Here is a 20,470-nt window from a genome sequence, read left to right as displayed (position 1 = left end):
ACCCGCAGACCTCTGTTTCTTACATGTACCATATATGATCCCTCCTATGGTGTTTCCATACGACCCTTCAAAGTAACTTGATAAAATGTGGTGGGAAAATAAAAGTTCTCATGTCACCACTGTCCCATAAGAAAATAAACAGAGATATGACATTTATAGTTTCACGGTCACAAGATTTCCAAAAAACACAATTTTCCCTTGATTTGAACCACAGTGGTAGATTTTTTTTTTTTTTTTTTAAATCCATATCTCCACAATTATGACCTGGAACAGCCTGGATACACAGAAAATTGTAGCACAATATTAAATAAATATATAAATAAACAGTGTACATTTTGAAATATATTATATTTTGTGTATTTCTGGAGCAGTTTGGGGAAAGAAAAAGGATTTACGAAATTTTTTTTGCTGCTATTTTTTTTTTTAAGTTAAATTTGACACGAACAGTATGTAAGAGTTCCGGGTATTTTGAGAAAATGAACACCACCTATAGTAAGAGTATCAAAAATAGTTGGATTTGCAGCTCGGAGGTGTTTAAATTAACGCTTTTACATCAGCACCGTTTGTGAGCTAAAAGGGGCTGTGCCTCTGTAAGCAACCGACGTCACCATAAATAGCTAAAGCTAGCCAGTGGTTCAGGGAGAAGAAGAAAAGAGCTGCAAGCGGAAGAAGTACCGGATTTTGTTTCCGACAGTATTCGGTCTATGGTCTTGGGTTATTATTATTGTTTTTTAAATATCTGTATTTTTAACACATTTTGAATTATGTCGACACCGGCAAGGAGACGGCTCATGCGAGATTTTAAAAGGTACCGTCCTCATCGTTTGGGCATCTCTGTGTAGCTTTAGCCCATGAAGCTGTCGGCAGCTAGCTTAGTGTTAGCTCCTGGTGCAAACAATGCTGTGCAGAAACCCAGGCAGGAGTTAATGTGAGACAGGCTCATCGGTTATGGTTTGTCGATATTTGATGGCTAATGAAGTAACCGAGACGCTAGGGGATCATTCAAACGCTGTTTGTGTTCTGCAGTGGGGTGAGGTTTTTGTACCGAGGGAATAACGTTTTCTTTTTTTATGGCTAGTTTTGTTTTTTTCTTTTTTTGGTGTGGGATCAGCTTCACTTGCAGAGGTTTATTGGTGACCGTTTGTCTTGGCTTAACTGGCCCCGATTAGAAGCTAAATGTCACAGGATTTATCCTATTAATACCCGCAGTCTGCAAGCTGTAGGTTTATATTGTGCTTTCAAGTAAGTCAATCAGTCGGCATGGTCATATTTCATCCTAGGGGTTGCAGGTTTCGCCAAGGTTTGTGGTCGGGGATTGCTCTATCTATATGTTTCTGATGCTTTATTTTAAATCCAGATATTTAATACACACAGTTAGTACGTGATGATACGATAACAAAAAGAATATGTTAAGGCTTCCTGGGGGAATAACACCTGGCAAGGGCCTGCTTGTAATACCTGCTATCCCCAATCTGTTGCCTCGCTCCATATGGCATCCAACTGTGTGTGCGTGAATAACAGACACACACACACCTGTCAGTGGAAAAAAGATGCTGAGCTATTCTACTAAGAGCAGGCATTGAAGCGGAGGGGATAATGTGTCACTGTAACTGAACTCTGCTCTGCTAGTCCCCAGGTGGTAAATGGTGACACTGAGGCAAGGGAAACACAATTGCACATGCCCGAATCAGCATGTGTCCACGCCAGTGCTGGCTGATTGAATTCAGTCTTGCATGGTATTGCTTAACCTCAACTGTTTGACCTGTAAGTCAAAGTGTATATATTCTTAAAAATGGGCCGCTACACTGTTGTGTGGGGTTTTAGCTCAGTAATTTAGGTGTAATAAGACGGTAAATAAATGCTGTGGTCCTTTCTTTTTGACTATATTCAGTAAGGCTTAACCTTCTTTTCTTCGCCAGATACATTTTCAGAAATAATTTTAGTCCACGCTGCAGTGAGCTGTGGCATTTCTTCTTGTACGTTGTTGTCTGCATTGCTGCCTTCATGAATGAAACTGGGCCGCTCGTGCTGGGCTGGAGCTGATAAACCACAAACTGCAGTTACTTTTACCGAAACACAGGAAGGAGAGAAGACTTCAGAGCTGACTCTGAATGTATACACACATTGTCAGAGCTAAAAAGAAAGAGAAACAGGGCATCTCTCTGCACTCTTAAAATAGTTTTATTGTTTAGTAGATACATTCTCTTTATGCTAATGAAATACTGAGTTTGTAGGGCATATTACTATGAGGAAGACTTATGATTATACGTGTAGTTACATTTTAGCGCATTTTAGCTTAAAATCAGGTATTACCCTTTCATATAACACATGGATATTTTAAATAGTGTGTAAGCTCTGATTTCTATTAGAGAGCATTAAAACCTCTTTTGGCACATGTTATAACACTTTGTGTACCTTTTTTAACCCCGGGTGTTTGAATTTGCTAAACTGCATCATTCCCAGAAGGCTTTGTTTGAGATGAATGATTATCTTGACCACACTGTTTTTAGAATAATAAACAGTTTTATGAGGGATTGCAATTAAAGTCCTGCAACAATGCAGTGTCTGATATAAAGAGTCTAAAATGACAGTTACTAATGTCACATGAAACCAAGTTGTACTTTTTGTCTCTATTTAAAGAGAAAACATGTTGGATGTATTTCATGATATATAACTACAAAAAGATGATATGAATGTTTCTTATATAAGAGCAGTTTTCCTTTTCATAGGCATTGAGTCTGTTTTGCTAAATGCTTACTTTATTACTTATTTAATGCTTTCTATTGAGGAAAAGCCAAACCTCTCCCCCCCAAAAATATGTAACCTCAGTTTTGGGGTTTATGTGTCTGATTTACAAAAGGAGGCTTTTAATTTGAAATTAATGGGCTAATTTCAGTTCAGGATTCAATCAAAGAAAGAGAATCAAAGAGGCTGGAATAGTAGGGATAAGAGGCTAGTCTTTTAAATTTTAAATCTTAATCGGGTGTTTTCTGGCCTCAGCCGTCGGTCTCTAGAGGTCAGAGAGCATGTTTTGGTCCACATATAGTTAAGGCAAATAATCCTGTTTTTATTTTTACATAATAGCTTAATATAATAATAACATAATAACTGCTAATATATTAAAATGCATTCCCAGTTTATTTTCTGACAATTCATGTCAAATTTACCACCACGCAGTCTCTTCATCAACAGTCCCGTACTTGCCCTAATCTTCCTTACTGCAGACTTGTGAGTAATCCCCACGTTTCAAGTAAAATAAACTATCGGTCTATCCTAGAAGATGAACTCAGTGGAGCTTCCCTTTACCAGCAAAGAGTTCAGGGAGATTACTGTAAATGAGGTTAATTGCAGTGGGTCCGTCTACAGCAAGGGACTTAGACATGGATCTGCACTCACAGACGCACAAATCAGCCTACCTTGTTTTATAGCTATAAGCTCTTATTAAACCAGCTTTTAAACCGGGCCTGGAATTGTAGGCCTCAATAGCCTGTAGTGACTGCCGGACTTGGCCTATATAGATTTGGTGATTTGAAGCAAGACCTTTAATGTTGCACAATAATCTACCATGAGCTTCAGAAATCAGTTTGATAGCCAACACGGATTTTATTGAGGCCGCTGTCGGAAACTTCATTTAAATTGTTGACCCGCTGCCACACCTGTTTTGATTTGCTGACGCCTCTGTTGCTAGGCAGTTGCTGCTGTGGCATGTCGTTTGTCAGGCACGCCTGGGTAGTTTTATTTGTGGAGCCTCGACTAATTATTATTTTTAATTATGATTAATCCAGCTGTGGTTAATTTGGGTTAGCCAATAAATCATTTGGGTGCTGAACAGTCCAAAACAAATGTATATATGATCTCAAACCCTTTTTAGTTTCTTATTTTTACCTTCTCACTCTTTTACCTTCAAATTACAAGCGCTATCATGTGAAAAGCGATGGTTTCCAAATCTTTGACTGGCACTCATTTGACAATCTTTTACCTTTCATCGGATCAGATCGAGGTCTGTGTAGAGAAGATATAATATGAAACATTATGTTTGAAAACATAGCAGAGTTATTCCACCTTAACTTGTTAAAAAAAACAACAACACTAAAGTGATTTCATTTAGAGCCCAGTCTGCCAGGCCGGGTCTAGCTGCTGAGATACGAAGAAACATAAGTTTTATCAATTAGCCAGAATGTTTGGACATGTAGATGTGCCGGTTTTCATCACTTGTCTCCACATGGTTCTGCAACCAAACTTGCTGAATTATTTAGCAGTGTAGAGCGTCTATAGAGGAAATGTAAAGGTTATGGTTGGAATATGATTCGCAGTACTTTCATCAGCACATTGTGGAAGATGGTGGGAAAATATTACTTGTAGGATATTTTAATATGCTTAATTAAAACAAAGGTAGGTTTATTTTGTAGTACTACAGGCTTCCTATTACTGGGAAGGTCTGGGTCCAAGGTCACAGTAGAGGTGAAAAGGTCAAACACAGATGATAATACACAGATTTGAATCAGTACATTTTTTCTTTTTGCTATTGGCTACAAGCAGTTTTTAAATAGTTTCTTTTTGTGTGTGTGTGTGTGTGTGTGTGTGTGTGCGTGTGTGTGTGTGTGTAACCTTTAATATAATGACGTGATGCCAAAAAAGGGCTTTTTTCTTGCTGACCTTATATAAAACTTGCACATAGGCTAAAACTGCTTACCCAATTTGCCTCCCTCTCAGAGCAGTGCTGTGGCTGAACGTGTCGTGTGTGCTAGTCATGCTTCATTAGTGCTCTTAGTTGGGTAGCCTGGGTTGTCTTGTGGTGATAACACAATCTGATGATGGCTGATGGTAGGGTAAGGGAAGCCAGATTAGGAAAAGAGATCCTGGATGTGTTGAGTTTACTTTGTAGTGTAGGCTCTTGGCTCCCGCTTGTTTCCTGCTTCGACGTTGTTCTGATAGCCCGTCGGTGCTACTCTGAAGTCATTTCAGGTGAAGGTCGACTTGATGGCTTAAGTGCTTTGTATTAACAACACCAGAGATTTGATGGTAACTGTGGATACAATACTGGTGCTGCAGTGCTTCAGATGAGCACTTATGTTCACTGACATGTGACAACAGGACTGTCATAGTGCTGTTGATCCTGCGAGCGTGGCTGTCTGTTGAAAGTCGTGTTGATACAGCAGTTCGTGTTTTGATTGCTAATTTTCCTGCAGTAAAGCTGTTAATTAAAACCATCACCCCTCCTCAGCTGTCTTTCCCACTTGCTTCTCTCCCTTTACATCTAAGGGGTTTTTCTTTTTGCCATCATTCTTTTTCATGTTTTTCTCCCCTTTATCCCCCCCCTCCTGCTTTTGCTCCTTTACTTCATGTCCCTGCCTCCCTTTCCACTGATTCAGGCTTTTTTGCTGTGTATGTCTTCTCGTCTCACCTCTTTTTCTTCACTCTAAAGTCTCTGTTTCTTTCTTCGTCTTGCCCAGACTTCAAGAAGATCCTCCTACCGGTGTGAGCGGAGCGCCATCAGAGAACAACATCATGCTTTGGAACGCTGTTATTTTTGGGTGAGTCATTCTCTAAATCCGCCCTGCCGTCTTGACTGTGCCACTGCGATTGTGATGCGCAGATTCTGCAACCCACCCACCCCCACTGTGTTCTCGTCCACAACATCCTTCTGCTTTAAAAAGTGTTTCTGATTGCAGCCCTGATTGTTGCACAGAGCAGTCTGGAAAATCAGCATGTGGAGTCACAGCAAGTGTTCAGTGGAAGAGAGGGCTGGAAGACACTGTTAGAGATAAGAAAGTGTGTTAAGAATAAACCCGTATTAAAGAAGTAGCTTTTTGCATACTGGGTGTATCTCTGGTGGATAATTTGCTGTGCGTGTTTAAAAGAAGAGCGACTAGAGAAAAATCTACTCAGAAGTGATGTGAAATTTAAGTCGCAAGAATTAATAAAACATCAAATGCACAAGCAAATTGAATAGCTGAAAGTAACTAGAAATCCAACCAGGACCAAGGATGTGTAACAAAACCAAATTAGAAATACTCACATGGGTTTATAAAAATACACTCGATCGTAGTTGCTCACCTAAATCAAAGGGGAGGCTGCTACACATGTAAAGTATGAAGGCAGCTGTTTTAATTGGCCCCTCAACATGTTCTGTGTGAGCACGAAGAGCTTAGTAAATATGGACCCTGGTGTCTGCAGAGCTTCTACTCCTTGAAGGACAGACTGCAGTACTACTAGAGAGGGTCTTGATGGGGATTAGCAGTGGGGATATTTGGATTTTGGAAACATTTTAAATCTCTCTCTCTCTGCCTTCTGCAGGCCTGTGGGAACACCATTTGAAGATGGTAAGTTCTACATTTTGAGTCATCTAAAGTGCAGCCTCATGTTTATCTGAGTTCTAGATGTGGTTTAACTTTGCCTTGAACTCGTGATGTTGTTGTAGAGTCGGAGAACTCAGTCAATGTATTATTACTTTTCGGGCAGCATGTGTGTAGTGAAATGATTATGGGTTGCATGCTCAAATAATCAGTCTACCTGAGCACAAAATCCCACAATTATCGTGAGGATCGCCACACCTCTGAGTAGATAGCTTCTTTTTTTTTAATTGTAAGTTAGAAATGATTACAAATTGAGTATCTGGAGTGGTTTAAGTGCCTGAAATGCATTTAAAATGACTTAAATTGAAAACAAATTGGTACTTTAATCGGTCATCATATTTTAATCATGTGATAACAACTAGACCTCTGAGAGTTAGGAACTGCTACAATTATTTTTAAGTAGAAAGGGGAACTGACATTTAATCCTTGAAAGTTGAAGAAGTTGTAGTCTAATTTTTTGTATAGGAGTCCCTTTGGCAAGTTATCACAGCTGCAGTAATTTCAACTGAACAATTATCAGGGGCTCAGTTTTGGTGGGCTGAAAACTCGCTGTATCCACGCACTGGCTCTATAAATATGAATAAAAGTACTTATTTTAACTATAGTATGATGTGAATTGAACAGAAGTTTGTAGGTCGGTGACGCAGCATCATAAAGTACGATTTTTACCCCTCGACCATAAAAGGCTGATGTGGTATTGTCGTCCCCCTGCCAGGCGGGCAGGCAGCGTTCATACAGTTTTCTCCAAGCTTGGATTTAAAACTGTCCATTGCTACTTTTATAATAATTAGCTTTCCAGCTTCTCTTTTCAGTCGAGCTGCTGATATTTATAGTAACATAATTCTTTCCCTCATTTTGTCTGACTCCCTCCATCCTTCACATCTGTATTCTCCTTGCAAAATTACTTACGTTCACCCCCCCTCGCGCTCCCTCTGTCTGTCATTTGTTCTGCCTCATACCCTCTCCGTCTATCTCTGCAGGAACATTTAAGCTTCTGATAGAGTTTTCTGAGGAGTACCCAAACAAGCCTCCCACGGTTCGGTTTGTCTCCAGAATGTTTCACCCAAATGGTAAGTGGGCTAGCAGCTGAAATGCCCTCAATTATCAGTGGTGCAGCACCCATGTTCACTGAAGCTTACAAAGTGTTCTGACCTTCAAGCAACTAAGCTAGTCTAGTGAATAAAATGACAGTGTGGGGTCATTTCTGAACACATTATAGTTGATACAGAAATACTTTTACTTGTAATGGCTCTATTTGTGTGTATTATATCTATACTATATCCTTTATCTGTTACAGATCATCTAAAATGTTACTTTTTCAATCGGGTTTATATAAAATTGTGCTAAAAAACAAATTGTAGGAATAAAATTTTAAATTATTTACATAATCATTGCCTTTTATTTCTTTAAAAACATCTTTGTTACAACATATATATAATATAAAAATAGATTTTAAAACTTCAGGTATGTTTATGTGATCTATGTGTTGAAGTATACTAGAATAAGTGTTCAACATAACACGTTTTGGCTGCCAGGCCAGTAGATCAGATTTTTACTGGCTATTTTAATTACCTTCTACACTAAATCTATAAGAATGTTGCACAATCTATGAGTAGATTTATATTTTACAGTGTAACATCATCCCTGTCTATAGGCTGCAGGTATATCTCATAGAAGGAGAGTGGACAGCCTGCAGTAAAGTCTACAAGTTTAAAGACTGAGGACTTTATCTGTGTCTAGCTTTTATTGTAGCAGGTAGAAAGGCGTCAGGAAAGCTGAAAGAAAGAACAGTAAATGGCATCAGGGCGGCCTCCACATTAACCTTATGCCAAATGAGTCACATGCTGAACCAGTGAGCTAATCCAGCCAGATAAACCAGCACCCCTATGCTTCAGTTTTAAACCCAATCTAAAAAAATTGTAGGTTTTTGTAGATGATTGTGTAATATTTAATATATTTTGTGCAAATAAACACACATCAAGACTTCTGTAGCTATTAAATGAAACCCTACAGTGTTAATATATATATTTTTTCTTTTAAAGAGTTAAAAAAAATGTCCAGGAGCAAAAATGAACCACTGCAACTTTCCACTAGGTTTATACCAGCGGCCCAATCCTCTGTTTAAAAATGAAATTGTAAGAATGTTTAACTTTTTTACATTTTTACTCAGAATAAATATCCAACTCTTGCTAAACATGTTGTAAATTTGTCAATTTTCCTTTTTAATGGTTTGTTATTTTATTCAGTTTCTGGTTGTAGACCCAGTCTTCCAGATCTCGCAGTCTCAATAAACATGCATCAGAGCCTAAAATGTATTTTCACACATTTTTATGAACTATAATAACCTTGGTGGATGCCGGCATTGTGATGAGTTATGTACGTAATATGTTAGACTTATTTATGGCTTTGTTTCATTTTTAAGTTTTCAGTTTGCAGTGCTACAATAAGAACAAGCACCAGATTACAATGTACTTCACCAGTAATGTAAAGAAACTGTCTTGATGATTTAAATTCAATTTAAATGTTTAATTTAAAAAAGTGTCATGTATTTATTAAAGGGACGGCGCACATTAATGTCTATATTTAATCTGTAGCCTCTGGCAGGTCAAACAAAAACAGTACAATGAGAAAACAAGGGGCAACAAATAAATATGAACGCATACAGCATTAAATATAACGCACATTAGCATAAAATGAATGGTCACGGATACATTCCTCATTAGCTTTAGTTGTAAATGTGTTGCTGATCTTTTTCTCTGCATGTCAGTTTACGCAGATGGCAGTATATGTTTAGACATACTTCAGAATCGCTGGAGCCCCACATACGATGTGTCGTCCATACTCACCTCCATCCAGGTTGGTCGTGTTTCACTCCCTTTTCATACATTTTAATTCACGGTGAAGCATGATGATTCTATACAGGGACATCCGAAGTATCTCTCCTGGTTATTTAACCTTCAGGATGTCAACATTTTCATCATTAGTCTTCCTTTTTCTCTCTCGCAGTCATTGCTGGACGAGCCAAACCCCAACAGCCCAGCCAACAGTCAGGCCGCACAGCTCTATCAGGAAAACAAGAGAGAGTACGAGAAGAGGGTGACGGCCATCGTGGAGCAGAGCTGGGTGGATGTCTGAGCTCCTCTTGCTCTCTGCTCTTCTCTCCATCACCCACTCTTCACCATCCAAGTACTTCAGTCTCTCATTTTTACCTCATCGAGAAAAAAAATCAAGAAAAAAGAAAACACAGCAACTATATCAGAAGAACTTAAGTGCCACACTGGGGGGGGGGTGCAAGAACAACCAAACCAGAATGGACATTACCTTGCTTGCCAATGCATTTTAGGGAAACAGGAGAGGGGAAATCAATCTTGTATTTGTTCCCTGTCTTTACTTTTATTTTATTTTTTTATTGCATGATGTGACATAAGTTATTGCTAACAGAATTTGTAATATATCTCTGGTTGGAATGATGCTGTTTGTGTTTCACAGACTCCTTCCCATCCCCCCCTCTTTTTTTTTTTTTTTTTGTATCCACAACTTGGCTAAGAAAGGGGCACATCAATGACTGAATCATTATTTTGAAAGTCGTGGGAAAAGCCAAAATCGGTAGCATCATCACCATCATCGTCATCTTTGAAGTCTACAGCAGATTCAGCTGATAAAGAGCAGTCCCTGATCTCTTCCAGCATATCTCTGTTTATTTTAAGAGATGCTGTAGGTTTGGGCTCGCAGACGTCACAGGCTGCAGCAGTGCCAAGTCTCCCTTGCACTGATGAATCATGACTGGCAATCTCTGAGCTTTTCTTTTAATCATTTCTGCTCGCGGGTAGAAGAAGGTTGTTTGAGAGGGTTATGAGAAAGTGAATATTAACACGAAAAACTTGGACTGAGGCTCTGCAGTCCCCGACAGTTTCATTCTTTGGTATATTAGAAACCGCATATAATGCTATAATCAAAATATATGTAGGGCCTGATGGCCCTTAGCCAGCGAGTTCAGATGTGGGTGGTGTCGCTGTATCATTCGATGTGGGGGGGATGGGGACAGAATTGGCATTGCTGGAGCTACTCTGCTTCTACATCGTGTGTTTCTTTAGTCTGCTTTTTTCTATTTATTGAACCTTTTTACTGTTTGCAGTCAAACTGTTCTCCTCTTGGTTTTCTCATTTAGTTTGTCAAAGAAAGTAAATGACTTCTGAATGCTTTGTCGCCTGTGACATGTGTCAGCCTGAACACAGTCGGTGCTTTTGTTCTTTCTCTTAAAAATGACACAGCTGACATCTGAATTAGCAAATAAGCAGAGAATGAAAGCTTCATACGTTTTTTTTTTTTTCCCCCTATAATTTTTGGGCACTTTATAAGAGAATTGATTGGATAAGAACAAACTGCTGCAAAGATCATAAAGCCTGTTCCAAGAGTGTGATGTCAACTGTTTTCCTAAGGGCTCAAGTTGTTTTCATTCCTGCTTTTTGCCCACCGTTTTATTTGCTCTTATTCCCCCATTTAAAAACGCCATCCCTCGAGTGTAAATTACTCACTTAACCTGCCCGACTCCAGCTAAGTAATCAGTCATCATAAACCAGAATTCCTCTTTTCCTTGATAATAAAGGTTATATTGTGGCTTGTGACTTATCTCACCCAATAAGCAGAAGGGATATGTTATAAAAAACAATTTTGTGAAATAAACATAATGTATACTTAACGATATGCTGTATAAACATAATAAAAAAAACACATTTTTCAGACTTTGACACAGGTTCTGGTCATTTATTCATCCATCCGGTTCCTTGTGCGCTTTACCAGGCTGGGTTAATTCCAGGTGACACAGGTAACCTGGACCCACAGGATTAACGCGAAGAGACCGACAGCCGGTCTCATAATTAACTATAGGGTGGAACTATTACACAGAGTATTGTAGTTTTTCATATTGTCATGTAACTTGGTTAAAGCAAGATATTGCAACATTTCTGGCATGTTTGCTGAGCCTCTGTCTTTACGCTGCTCGTACCAAAATCAATGCGAGCTTCATCAAAACTTGAGATTAGTACTGCAGTGATTGATAAGATGTACTGTTATTAATGAGCAATAGTACCGTAATTGTCGGGCTATAAGCCGCTACTTTTTGCACAAGCTTTGAACCCTGCGGCTTTTAGTCAGGTGCGGCTTTTCTATGGATTGTCCATGATTTTTGTCATATCGTAAGCCGATTTGTTTTGTTTGTTCCGCTGTTGTACGGCACTACGTTGCCTGGCGGAAGGGCATGTGATCAGACACACAGTATCTGGGTTCAAGAGTGGTGTGTTGGTCACGTGTCCATCCGCCAGGCAACATAGTGCCGTACAAGTAGCGCGAAAAACAAACTTCAAATTAACGCTACGCGTTCAGCGGGAGTCGTGGATGACGAGCGGCGATAAACTTGCGAAAAGCAAGTTATGCCTAACTCCACCGGTGGAATTTGACAGCGTGGAAAAGTGTGAAAACATCCATGATCACCAACGGATTTCGAAGGGCTGGACTGCTGCATGATGGAGAGGAGGACACCGCCACGGCCCTTCTGAGGGTGTTCGACTCTGACTCTGACACTGACAACGAGGATTTCTTTGGTTTTGTAAGTGACAACGAAGGAGAGAAGCTGAGAGTGGATGACGTAGCCATCCTGAGCCTGTTCGTATCCGACACTGGAGAAGAGGACTTTGGTGGTTTTAGTGCGCAGGAAGATGGTGGTGAATGACTGACTTTTCTTCTTGTTAAAGCCGTGTCACTGCACCTGAGCCTAAAAGGTAGGCTGAATCTATTTTTCTGGTGTGCTGCAGGTTATTGTTATGTACTACATTTGTTACTCATTTATGAAGCACAGTACATGTTTCGTACTTGTAATTACCGCTACTTGTACATATACCTAAAAAGTTATGCAAATATGTACCCATAACTTGTTTTTCAAAATATTAATAAAAGGGGTGTCTCTCCAAACAGCCATCTCTTTCCTGACAATTCCCTTTGTGCATATTCTCTTACATATGATAAGTCAACATTGAAACACCTGCGGCTTTTGGTCAGGTGCGGCTAATGTATGTACAAAACAGGATTTTCCCCTGATTTTAGCTTGTGCGGCTAATATTCAGGTGCGCTTTGTAGTCCGGGAAATACGGTAAATTTTGCCAAAACCTAAATCCATTCATTGTATTTGTGTGGCATATTAAATCAGATTTTATTAAATGCAAAAATGAATCACAAGTACAGTAATGTCCCAAAATGTTAATGTTAAGCCACTAAACCGTGGCTTAAGATGAAATAGATTTTTGGGAAGCTCTCATATATTAGTAGAACTAAAAAACAGTTCTCACAGTATTGAATCTGTGGGATGAAGTCAGTTTGGTGAGTGCATGTCTGCGTGTTTAACTTTGCTTGTGAATCACTTGGTATGCGTGTCTGTAAGCCTTTAAAGGAGAATGTGGTGGTTGTAATGAAGAGAAGCAATTATATCAGCATTCTCAGAACTGAGGCTTGCCCTGTGCTTTTGCAAAGCTTCCTGCTGAAGAAAACAGACGTTCTGACGGTGCACATGTTAATAATTAATGTTAATAATAATCGAGTGTTCAGCCTCACAGCCCCAGGTCAGCTGCTCAAGAGTTTTACTGACCTATATTTTCACTGGTCTGCAAAAAAGCTTTAATTTTCATATTTTGAAACATATTGATTAAATTGTTTTAATGTATTCAGAGAAATCTGCAAAATAATGTTGCTAAAGCCTTCAAGTAAATATGGTCTAGTGCACCCTTTAGAGTCACTCCTGCTTGCTGCAGGTATTGCTGCCATGTAAAATAAGACAGCTGCCAACACACCGTGCCAGAGTAAGTTAACAGCTTTCATGTGAACCTCTGTAGCTTTACTTTTAACTAAAGTTCACTTTTCTACATGTCGGAGCGCTCGTTGAACCGACATAGTTATAAGTAGCAGTATTTGTATTTTATTGCCGTATATGATTAACTATGGAGTGGCTCCATAATGTAGTCAAAAACAATGTGACCAGGAGGAGGCACAGACCTAGACAGCAATGACCACACAAAAATGATAAAACAAGTTCTTTATTGTGCTTCAGACAAGAACACCAGTGTCATCTTTAGTTTGAAGCTACATTTAAAAAACACTTTTTTTTTTTTTTTAAAGTAAAACTGATTGAAATAGTCGAGCAGTGGGGCTCAAACTCCCGCAGACACCGCTGCTGTTTGTGCACAAATAAAAAAGGCTGAAAGTCTGAAAAGGCCAGTTTTTTGGCTCAAAATAAAAATGTCTTTTGATGTCTGAACTCCTCACAAAGGGTTAGGTAAGGTAAGGGTTAAAAACACCAGGATTGTAAAACTATTTAAAAAAAAAAAAAATAGTCTGACGTGATAAAAGCTGAATCCAGTCTGTGTTGATCCAGCATGACTGGTCCGGTCATCGACCCTGTGACGGAGCAGAGAGATCCATGAACAAAGACTGTCATTATAGCTGTATGTATATGCTGCGTGTGTGTGTGTGTTCACAGACATACCTGTTGCTTCTTAACAATCTCATCTCTCGTCTTGAAGACCGGTGCGTCCTCCACTACGATGCCTTCAGCCATTTCCTTCACTTTTTCCAGCAGCTCTGTGCTATACCTGCCATCGATTATGAGACATAACACTGCATTAAACCAGAATTCATCCGTGTGCTTTATATTCTTCTGTAAGGATATAGTGCACTGGGAAAATAACATCACTGAACAACAGAAAACTATAATACTGGTAAGAGAAGAATTGTTTATTCTTTGATAAAGTTAACAGATGTGAATGGTTTCTTCACCTCCTACACATTTCCCTTCATATAAATGAAATTTAGTCCTGCTTCTGATTCACCTTTGAGTGCAAACTTATGGATGAAAAAATAGTGATACCCTTTTATCTGGCATTTTTGCATGATTGCACCCTATACCAATTCCGAGGATTAATGTCTTTTAGAAGGTGTAATCACAGAAGACATCCAATATGCACTTCAACAGCCAGCGCTGCTCCTCGAGCGCCCTCAAACTCACTGAAATGAAAATCCAATTTTGTGGGTTTATTGCTGTCCAAAAGCTAATACCAGTCGCAGACCCCAGTGGCTGCAATTACAGATTACTACAATGACAAGTCGATCTGTTAAGTTGTTTGGTGTGTAACAAAAAATACAGATTTTGTTTTAAATAACTGGAAAAACAAAAAACAGTTTCTGTCTAAGAGTCCAAATCATTCATATCAAGTCAGGCATCAGGCATACATTTCATAATCACAGTATATCACAAATGTCAGTAAATCAATCTAGTCAGCCGGGAAGAAGAAACCTGCTTTGTTGCAAAAGAAAGTGACATGTGCACTGGAGAGGCAACAAAAAGACAGCCCACCCTAGTTCTGCTTTTTGCTAACATCCATGTAATTGCTAGTAGAGTGAGGCAGAACCATGAAGCCCATTCACATTGCACAGGTAGTGTAGCTTCTCTGGGATTGCACATCCATACTTGCTGTTGCAAGGTTGCAAGCTATATCTGCCTGCACACGCTTAACATGAGTTTGGAGAGTGGGTTACCCAGACCTGACTACTACCAGACCTTTTGAATCGAGAAACCACTTATCATTTTAAATAGTTTTTCACAACACTGCAACCAGTCAGAGGAGATTTTTAAGGGCAGATTTTCCCTTCAACTTTGGCCAAGTGCTTGGGGTTAGAGGATCGCTAAATCGTAGGGTTTCAATTTCTTATGTGGCAGAATTTTTACCATATACACCATATATAAAAACATAAGATGCCACCACAAACAGTAACAAAAATAGGTTAAATTGAAAACAAGGCCTGTAACTTTATAAAGAGACCCACCTGATAACCAAAGACTGTTTTTCCAGTGAAGAAAGACTGGATGTTGTCCAGTAGCCGGCACAAACATCTGATATACTGATATCAATGCAATATTGCATTTGATATTTCCATTATACATACATTATATTTTTTCCCTGAACCACAATTTTTAGGGGCATTAAAAAATGTGTAACCACATAATTTATCCAGCAGGATATCTTTACAAATCTTTACAAACTCAGCATCGTCTGCAGCAAATGTAGCAGAGTAGCATTGCAGCTTATGCAGACGACTCCAGTGCTGCAGGGGGCAGCACCGAGCCCACCAGCGGAAAATAAACCTCACTATAAACAATAAACTCTGAATATAAATAGTTTGGGGTAAGTAAGCAGCAGGAACAACAACAACAATAATAATAAGTAAGTAAGTAAATACTAAATCTAAAATTAAACTAATAATAATTTCAGAGAAAAGAGAACACTGGTTGTTACCCTTTAGCAACCCTTTAGTTTGTTTAATAAGGAAGACTAAACTTAAAAACAGTGATTAGTCATCCCGGGCTGAGGGAGCTGTGGAGCGGCTGTCTTAGAAAAAGTGTCCGTCAGCAGGCTTTAATTAGAGGCATGAAAGCACGCTGTGTTTACCCACCGGCAGCCGAGGAAGACGTTGTTGGCCCACACCATTGAGAGGGAGAGCAGGTGGTCCAGCTGCGAGTCTTCAAAGTCGTTCAAGTTCCGCAGGATGAACTCCCGCCTGGGCTCCCAGTGCTTGTCGCTCTCCCAGTAGCCTCTGTAGTTCTCCACCTGCTCGGCCACAGCTCGGTTTTGCTGGATAAAATCCTGAACGTCCATGGAAGACATCTTGCTCTCCCTCGGCCAAGACAACAAAAGCGACTTCCTGTCCTTTCAAGCGGGTCTTTGAAGTCGTCTTACAGCCCTGCTTGTTTTCCACAGCGCCACGCAGTGGTGGAGCAGAGCCATCCAAACGTGAACAGCAACTCTCAATATTTCATATGCAGTGTGCTTCAGAGATACTATGAAGTGCCATAATTAAGAAATAATGTATCAAATAATTAATAAATTAACATATAAATTCATTTTATTTAAAAATCAATAATATTATTTTACTATTTAATTGATTATTTTATGGTTCATGAATTTATTGTGTCAGCCTCACCCATTAAAGTCGGGGAGTGGGGTTAAAGCCGATATAGTTAAACCCACTGTTTTGGTGTGGAGTTGTTTCTTTCAGTGGGTGTTTCTCAGTGACAAGTACACAGAGTTTGTACTTGCACACTTGTTACTTCCCACTTGGCAAGTAGGGCAGAAGACAGAGCTTACAGTGCGCCAGCAGCATAACTGATGACATCAGGTGCTTAGTATTTACAATGAAAAAAAAAAGGAGATGTAATTACCTGTGTTTTTAAAAAAAAAAATTATTTATACAGTTTTATAACCACTCCGTCAAGTTGCTCAGCTATAAAAGGCAACTAGTTTTGTTCAAAATGCTTTCTGGGATACCTGACTGCACACATCACTAATAATTCTGTGATGACGCATCAAACAATTATCTGGTATCGATCTATCTTCACTGGCTATGCATGTAACAGCAAACGAACCAGAATTTTTTTTTTAAATTGTGAATTTAATTGAATTTTTGTCATTATTTATTTCAAATTTAAATTTGTTATCAATGCATTTAATTAATTGTTTAATTTTGTATTTATTTATTGCATTCTGGGACTCTTGGCCCTCCACAGTCAGGCAGTAATGGACAGTAATTATTATCCCTCTCAGATAATCTAGAGAGCTTTCTCTTACATTTATATCTCATGTCTCAATTTCTGCATTTATTTATTTATTCCAGATTTTTTTGTAATTAAGTAAATATATAATAAACTATACTGTAACAACTAAAACCAACAAGCGCAAAAAGAGAATTTAACATGGCTTAGTAAATGTAGCCTTGCCATGTACACACATTTAAAAACATTATATTATATTATAAATTTAAAAAAGTTTTTTTCAACGTTATTTTCTTACTTTTTAAAAACTGAAACAGCGTCATTACGATTCTATTGGTTTTAATATTGCTTTAAGAAATGTTCAAACTTATCTTTGGTACTTCAATCTACAACATAACACCCCATCTTAGCTCAGAAAATGACTGTCTTCTGACTATTACTTGTTTTTAATTTTATTTTATTTTTAAAAAAATATTGAATATTTCATTTATTGAAAGACTCCACCCAGGGACTGCAGATATAAATGAGATTTTTTTGTTAAATTTGTTGGAAAAATATTTTAATTTTTTTTTGTTAAAGCACATAATAAGTTAGCATTTATTAAAGTATTATTTTGAAAAAATCAGAACATTTACTGAGGTCTGAGTGTAGTGTGATTAAAACAATTCACTTACATGGCAGGAATGCTTTTGATCGCATTTCTTCTAATCGTCTGACTAATCAAAGCAGATGAGATCACTTCAAGGATAAGTCTGTGTTCCGTGTTAAGTGGTAATTTCTGGACCCTGACACTGATTCGCATGAATGAAACGAAGCCATCCGTAATGTTAATTGAATCCGTGTTTTTGCTTTTTACGTGCAGCAGTCTCAAAATTTAAGGAGAGCCACTCACCGCCTTTAACGGCTGCCAAGAAGCCACATTAGCTGACTGTAGACTGTAGTTGGGCCAACACAGCTTTAGGCTTCCCGGGGCTTCTCGCCCCCCTCCTTCTGTGCCGTCTTTCCATGTTTGAAATTCACGGAGCAGGTAGTGTGTCAGTGAAATGTTTGCACCACATGCTCGCTCACTCGCTTTCATGTTTTTTTTTTCCTTCTTACTTGAGTGAAATCTCTATGCACTTGACCAGCCTGCCAGGAATGATCAGAGAGAAACACTGGACCTCCAGTCTATGGAAAGGAGCTTATGGACAGTCATTCAACCTCACAGATATACTCAAACACACACACAGGGACACACACAGGCAGGCTCCATTTCCCTCTGTCTGCACAGATATGTGCGCTGCATAAGCCTACAAGAGTCTTCCATCCTTATGACGCTCTCACTCGCACACAGCAGAGGATTTGGGGCTTGTTTTGACATGAAGTCATTGATATGCAGAGGGATTCCAGGGAAAGGCAAGCCAACATGAATTCAGAGGGACAGACAGACAAGCACACTGCTCAGTCGCTGCGTTTCAGAGCACAGCGAAATCCATCTAATAACAGTGAGATTAAAGGGTCTGGTCCGAGTAGCTTTATGCTCTGCATGGTAATAAATAATCAATAGACTTGAAATGTGGCTTAAGGGCTGCAAAAATGACCACAAAGAAGAGTTGCAAGTTGGAATTGATTGAGAAGATAAACAGTGAAAAGTGAAAAATGATACATTTGTTTTCCATTATTGTTGTTATGTAATTTTATAAGGCTGAATGCAATAGGCAGGCAAATATTTATAGAAGACACGCACACCAAGCGTATCCGGTTATGTAAACATCTAAAGCATATGAGATTTGTCTCGTAGGAACGCCGGAGAGACACAATCTAGAGGGACTAACAGGCCAAGCAGGTTGGAACAAAACTCAGACGTGCAAACATGAAATAACGTCTGTGCAGAACCAGACAGGATTTTATTTAATGTGACGGAAACACTGATGAGAAGCTGAAAAAAGATGTGGGGAAGAAGAAGAAGAAATATGGAGTCATCTTTATGTGAAGGTAAGGACCTTGTGAAGTGCAGTGAACACTGTAGGCACTTAGCAAAGGCCAGGCTGCTCTTTGCAGTCGTTTCACTTGTGCGTGACTGCTCAGTTAACCCCAATTTAATGGAGGTCAAATCATCAAGCAGCGTGCCAGGATTTATTTTTTAGCCTGATTTTTTTTTTGGTGTGTCTCTCAAGGTTAGCGCCACATATAAAAGATATATCTGAGCAACCAAAAATAACAATAAAGAAACACAACTCTGTGATGAATGAGTCAAGCTGTTGCACTGGCTGTGTTTATTGGCTTTATTTGCTGAATAACTAAGTTGAAAATGATTTCTGACAGTCCCCTTATTTGCCTTTTAAACGCCCAGATGTTTTATCTTCACCTCGTTTCCAGTGGAGCCTTGAACATTGCAATTCTATTTCCACGCAGTGTCAGTTTACTTCAAGTGGTTGCAAAACTTCGTCTTGACAGGCTGCATTCTCCTGCTGCTCCGAACTGAGTGTTTCACGCACCATCACAAAAGAACACGGAGGCATGAGCAAACTCCAAAGGAACACGGTGCTGTCTTAATCTTCCATCTGCCTGCTAAGTTTGCAACACAAAAACACACAATCTCTGCGCACCGAGGATTGATGTTTCCTCATAAATGCACATGTATAATGCACGCATCTGAACACCTATATTAAATACTGAGTGTAGCCTCTTCAGATGTACCTCAGACGAGTCCTATAGACAAGAAAACTCACAAGGACATGCAGATCCACTTTCACCTCCTCTCCAATTCCCACAGAAAAACCATCGGCGGCACTCCAGGGCATGTTATATTTCTGGGTCCCTTCCAAGTCATACAAGTCACCACTTTATTGAGTGAACTAACCCATTAAGTTTATGGCTTCACTCTTCCCCTCTTGGCTTGAAATATACACTGATGCTGAAATAATACACTGTTCCAGCCAGCACTGGCAGACAGCCGTTTTTGATGAGTCACCTAATGTATGCTTACTCAGGAGAACGCTGTAATTGGGGAAAGACACAGACAACAGGTAAGCCTTTCAGCCAGAGACCTGGGGGTGTGCCAGTGAGGAAGAATTAACCCTCTCCGTAAAGTGTCAGTGGATTTACACCTCATGGGGAAGTTTGTTCAATCTTTATTAACATAGCAAAAGTTAAACCTTCAGAAACTGCACGCAGTCGAGTGAGTTATCATAAGGAGGCCAATACTGATCTATTGAATTTCATGCCTTAACTCACGATTCGCCAAGGAAGGTGCTCGAAAACAAAAGCAGCATCTGTGACAGCAAATACCAACAAACATCATGTGTTTCTGCTCAAATGACATGAATCCCTTCGATAAACACTGAAATTACCTTTTGCCCATCTGGAAAGGGAAAAGTGACATCAGTACAGCTAGTGCCATGGAGGCCACTGTTTACTGTCTGCTGTTATTTTAACTCAAATGTCGATGTTTCCTGAACCATCTTCTTGTCCAACTTCATCAGGTACATCTGCTCTGCTGCTTGTTAACACTTGTCTCAGTACATATATATATATATATATA

General features: G+C 39.3%; 2 protein-coding genes across 2 annotated transcripts; one reads left to right on the top strand and one right to left on the bottom strand.

Annotated features, from left to right (window-relative positions):
• Window positions 1-602: 602 nt before the first annotated feature.
• Window positions 603-11,096, top strand: ube2b (ubiquitin-conjugating enzyme E2B (RAD6 homolog)). The gene is made up of 6 exons (XM_005727709.1): window positions 603-808; window positions 5,454-5,534; window positions 6,298-6,323; window positions 7,337-7,426; window positions 9,124-9,212; window positions 9,363-11,096. Exons 1-6 carry the CDS (start codon window positions 765-767, stop codon window positions 9,489-9,491), a joined length of 459 nt encoding a protein of 152 aa, XP_005727766.1. The 5' UTR covers window positions 603-764; the 3' UTR covers window positions 9,492-11,096.
• A 2,324-nt stretch (window positions 11,097-13,420) lies between these two features.
• cdkn2aipnl (CDKN2A interacting protein N-terminal like) lies at window positions 13,421-16,092 on the bottom strand. The gene is made up of 3 exons (XM_005727708.1): window positions 15,852-16,092; window positions 13,888-13,993; window positions 13,421-13,799 (listed from the first exon to the last, which is right to left on the bottom strand). The coding sequence occupies exons 1-3, from the start codon at window positions 16,061-16,063 to the stop codon at window positions 13,791-13,793; spliced, it is 327 nt and encodes a 108-aa protein (XP_005727765.1). The 5' UTR covers window positions 16,064-16,092; the 3' UTR covers window positions 13,421-13,790.
• Window positions 16,093-20,470: the final 4,378 nt, after the last annotated feature.

The sequence above is a fragment of the Pundamilia nyererei genome, unplaced genomic scaffold (assembly GCF_000239375.1).
Source record: "Pundamilia nyererei isolate P.nyererei 1_Seehausen unplaced genomic scaffold, PunNye1.0 scaffold00026, whole genome shotgun sequence".
NCBI lineage: Eukaryota > Metazoa > Chordata > Actinopteri > Cichliformes > Cichlidae > Pundamilia > Pundamilia nyererei.
This window is presented reverse-complemented; position numbering and strand designations above follow the sequence as displayed.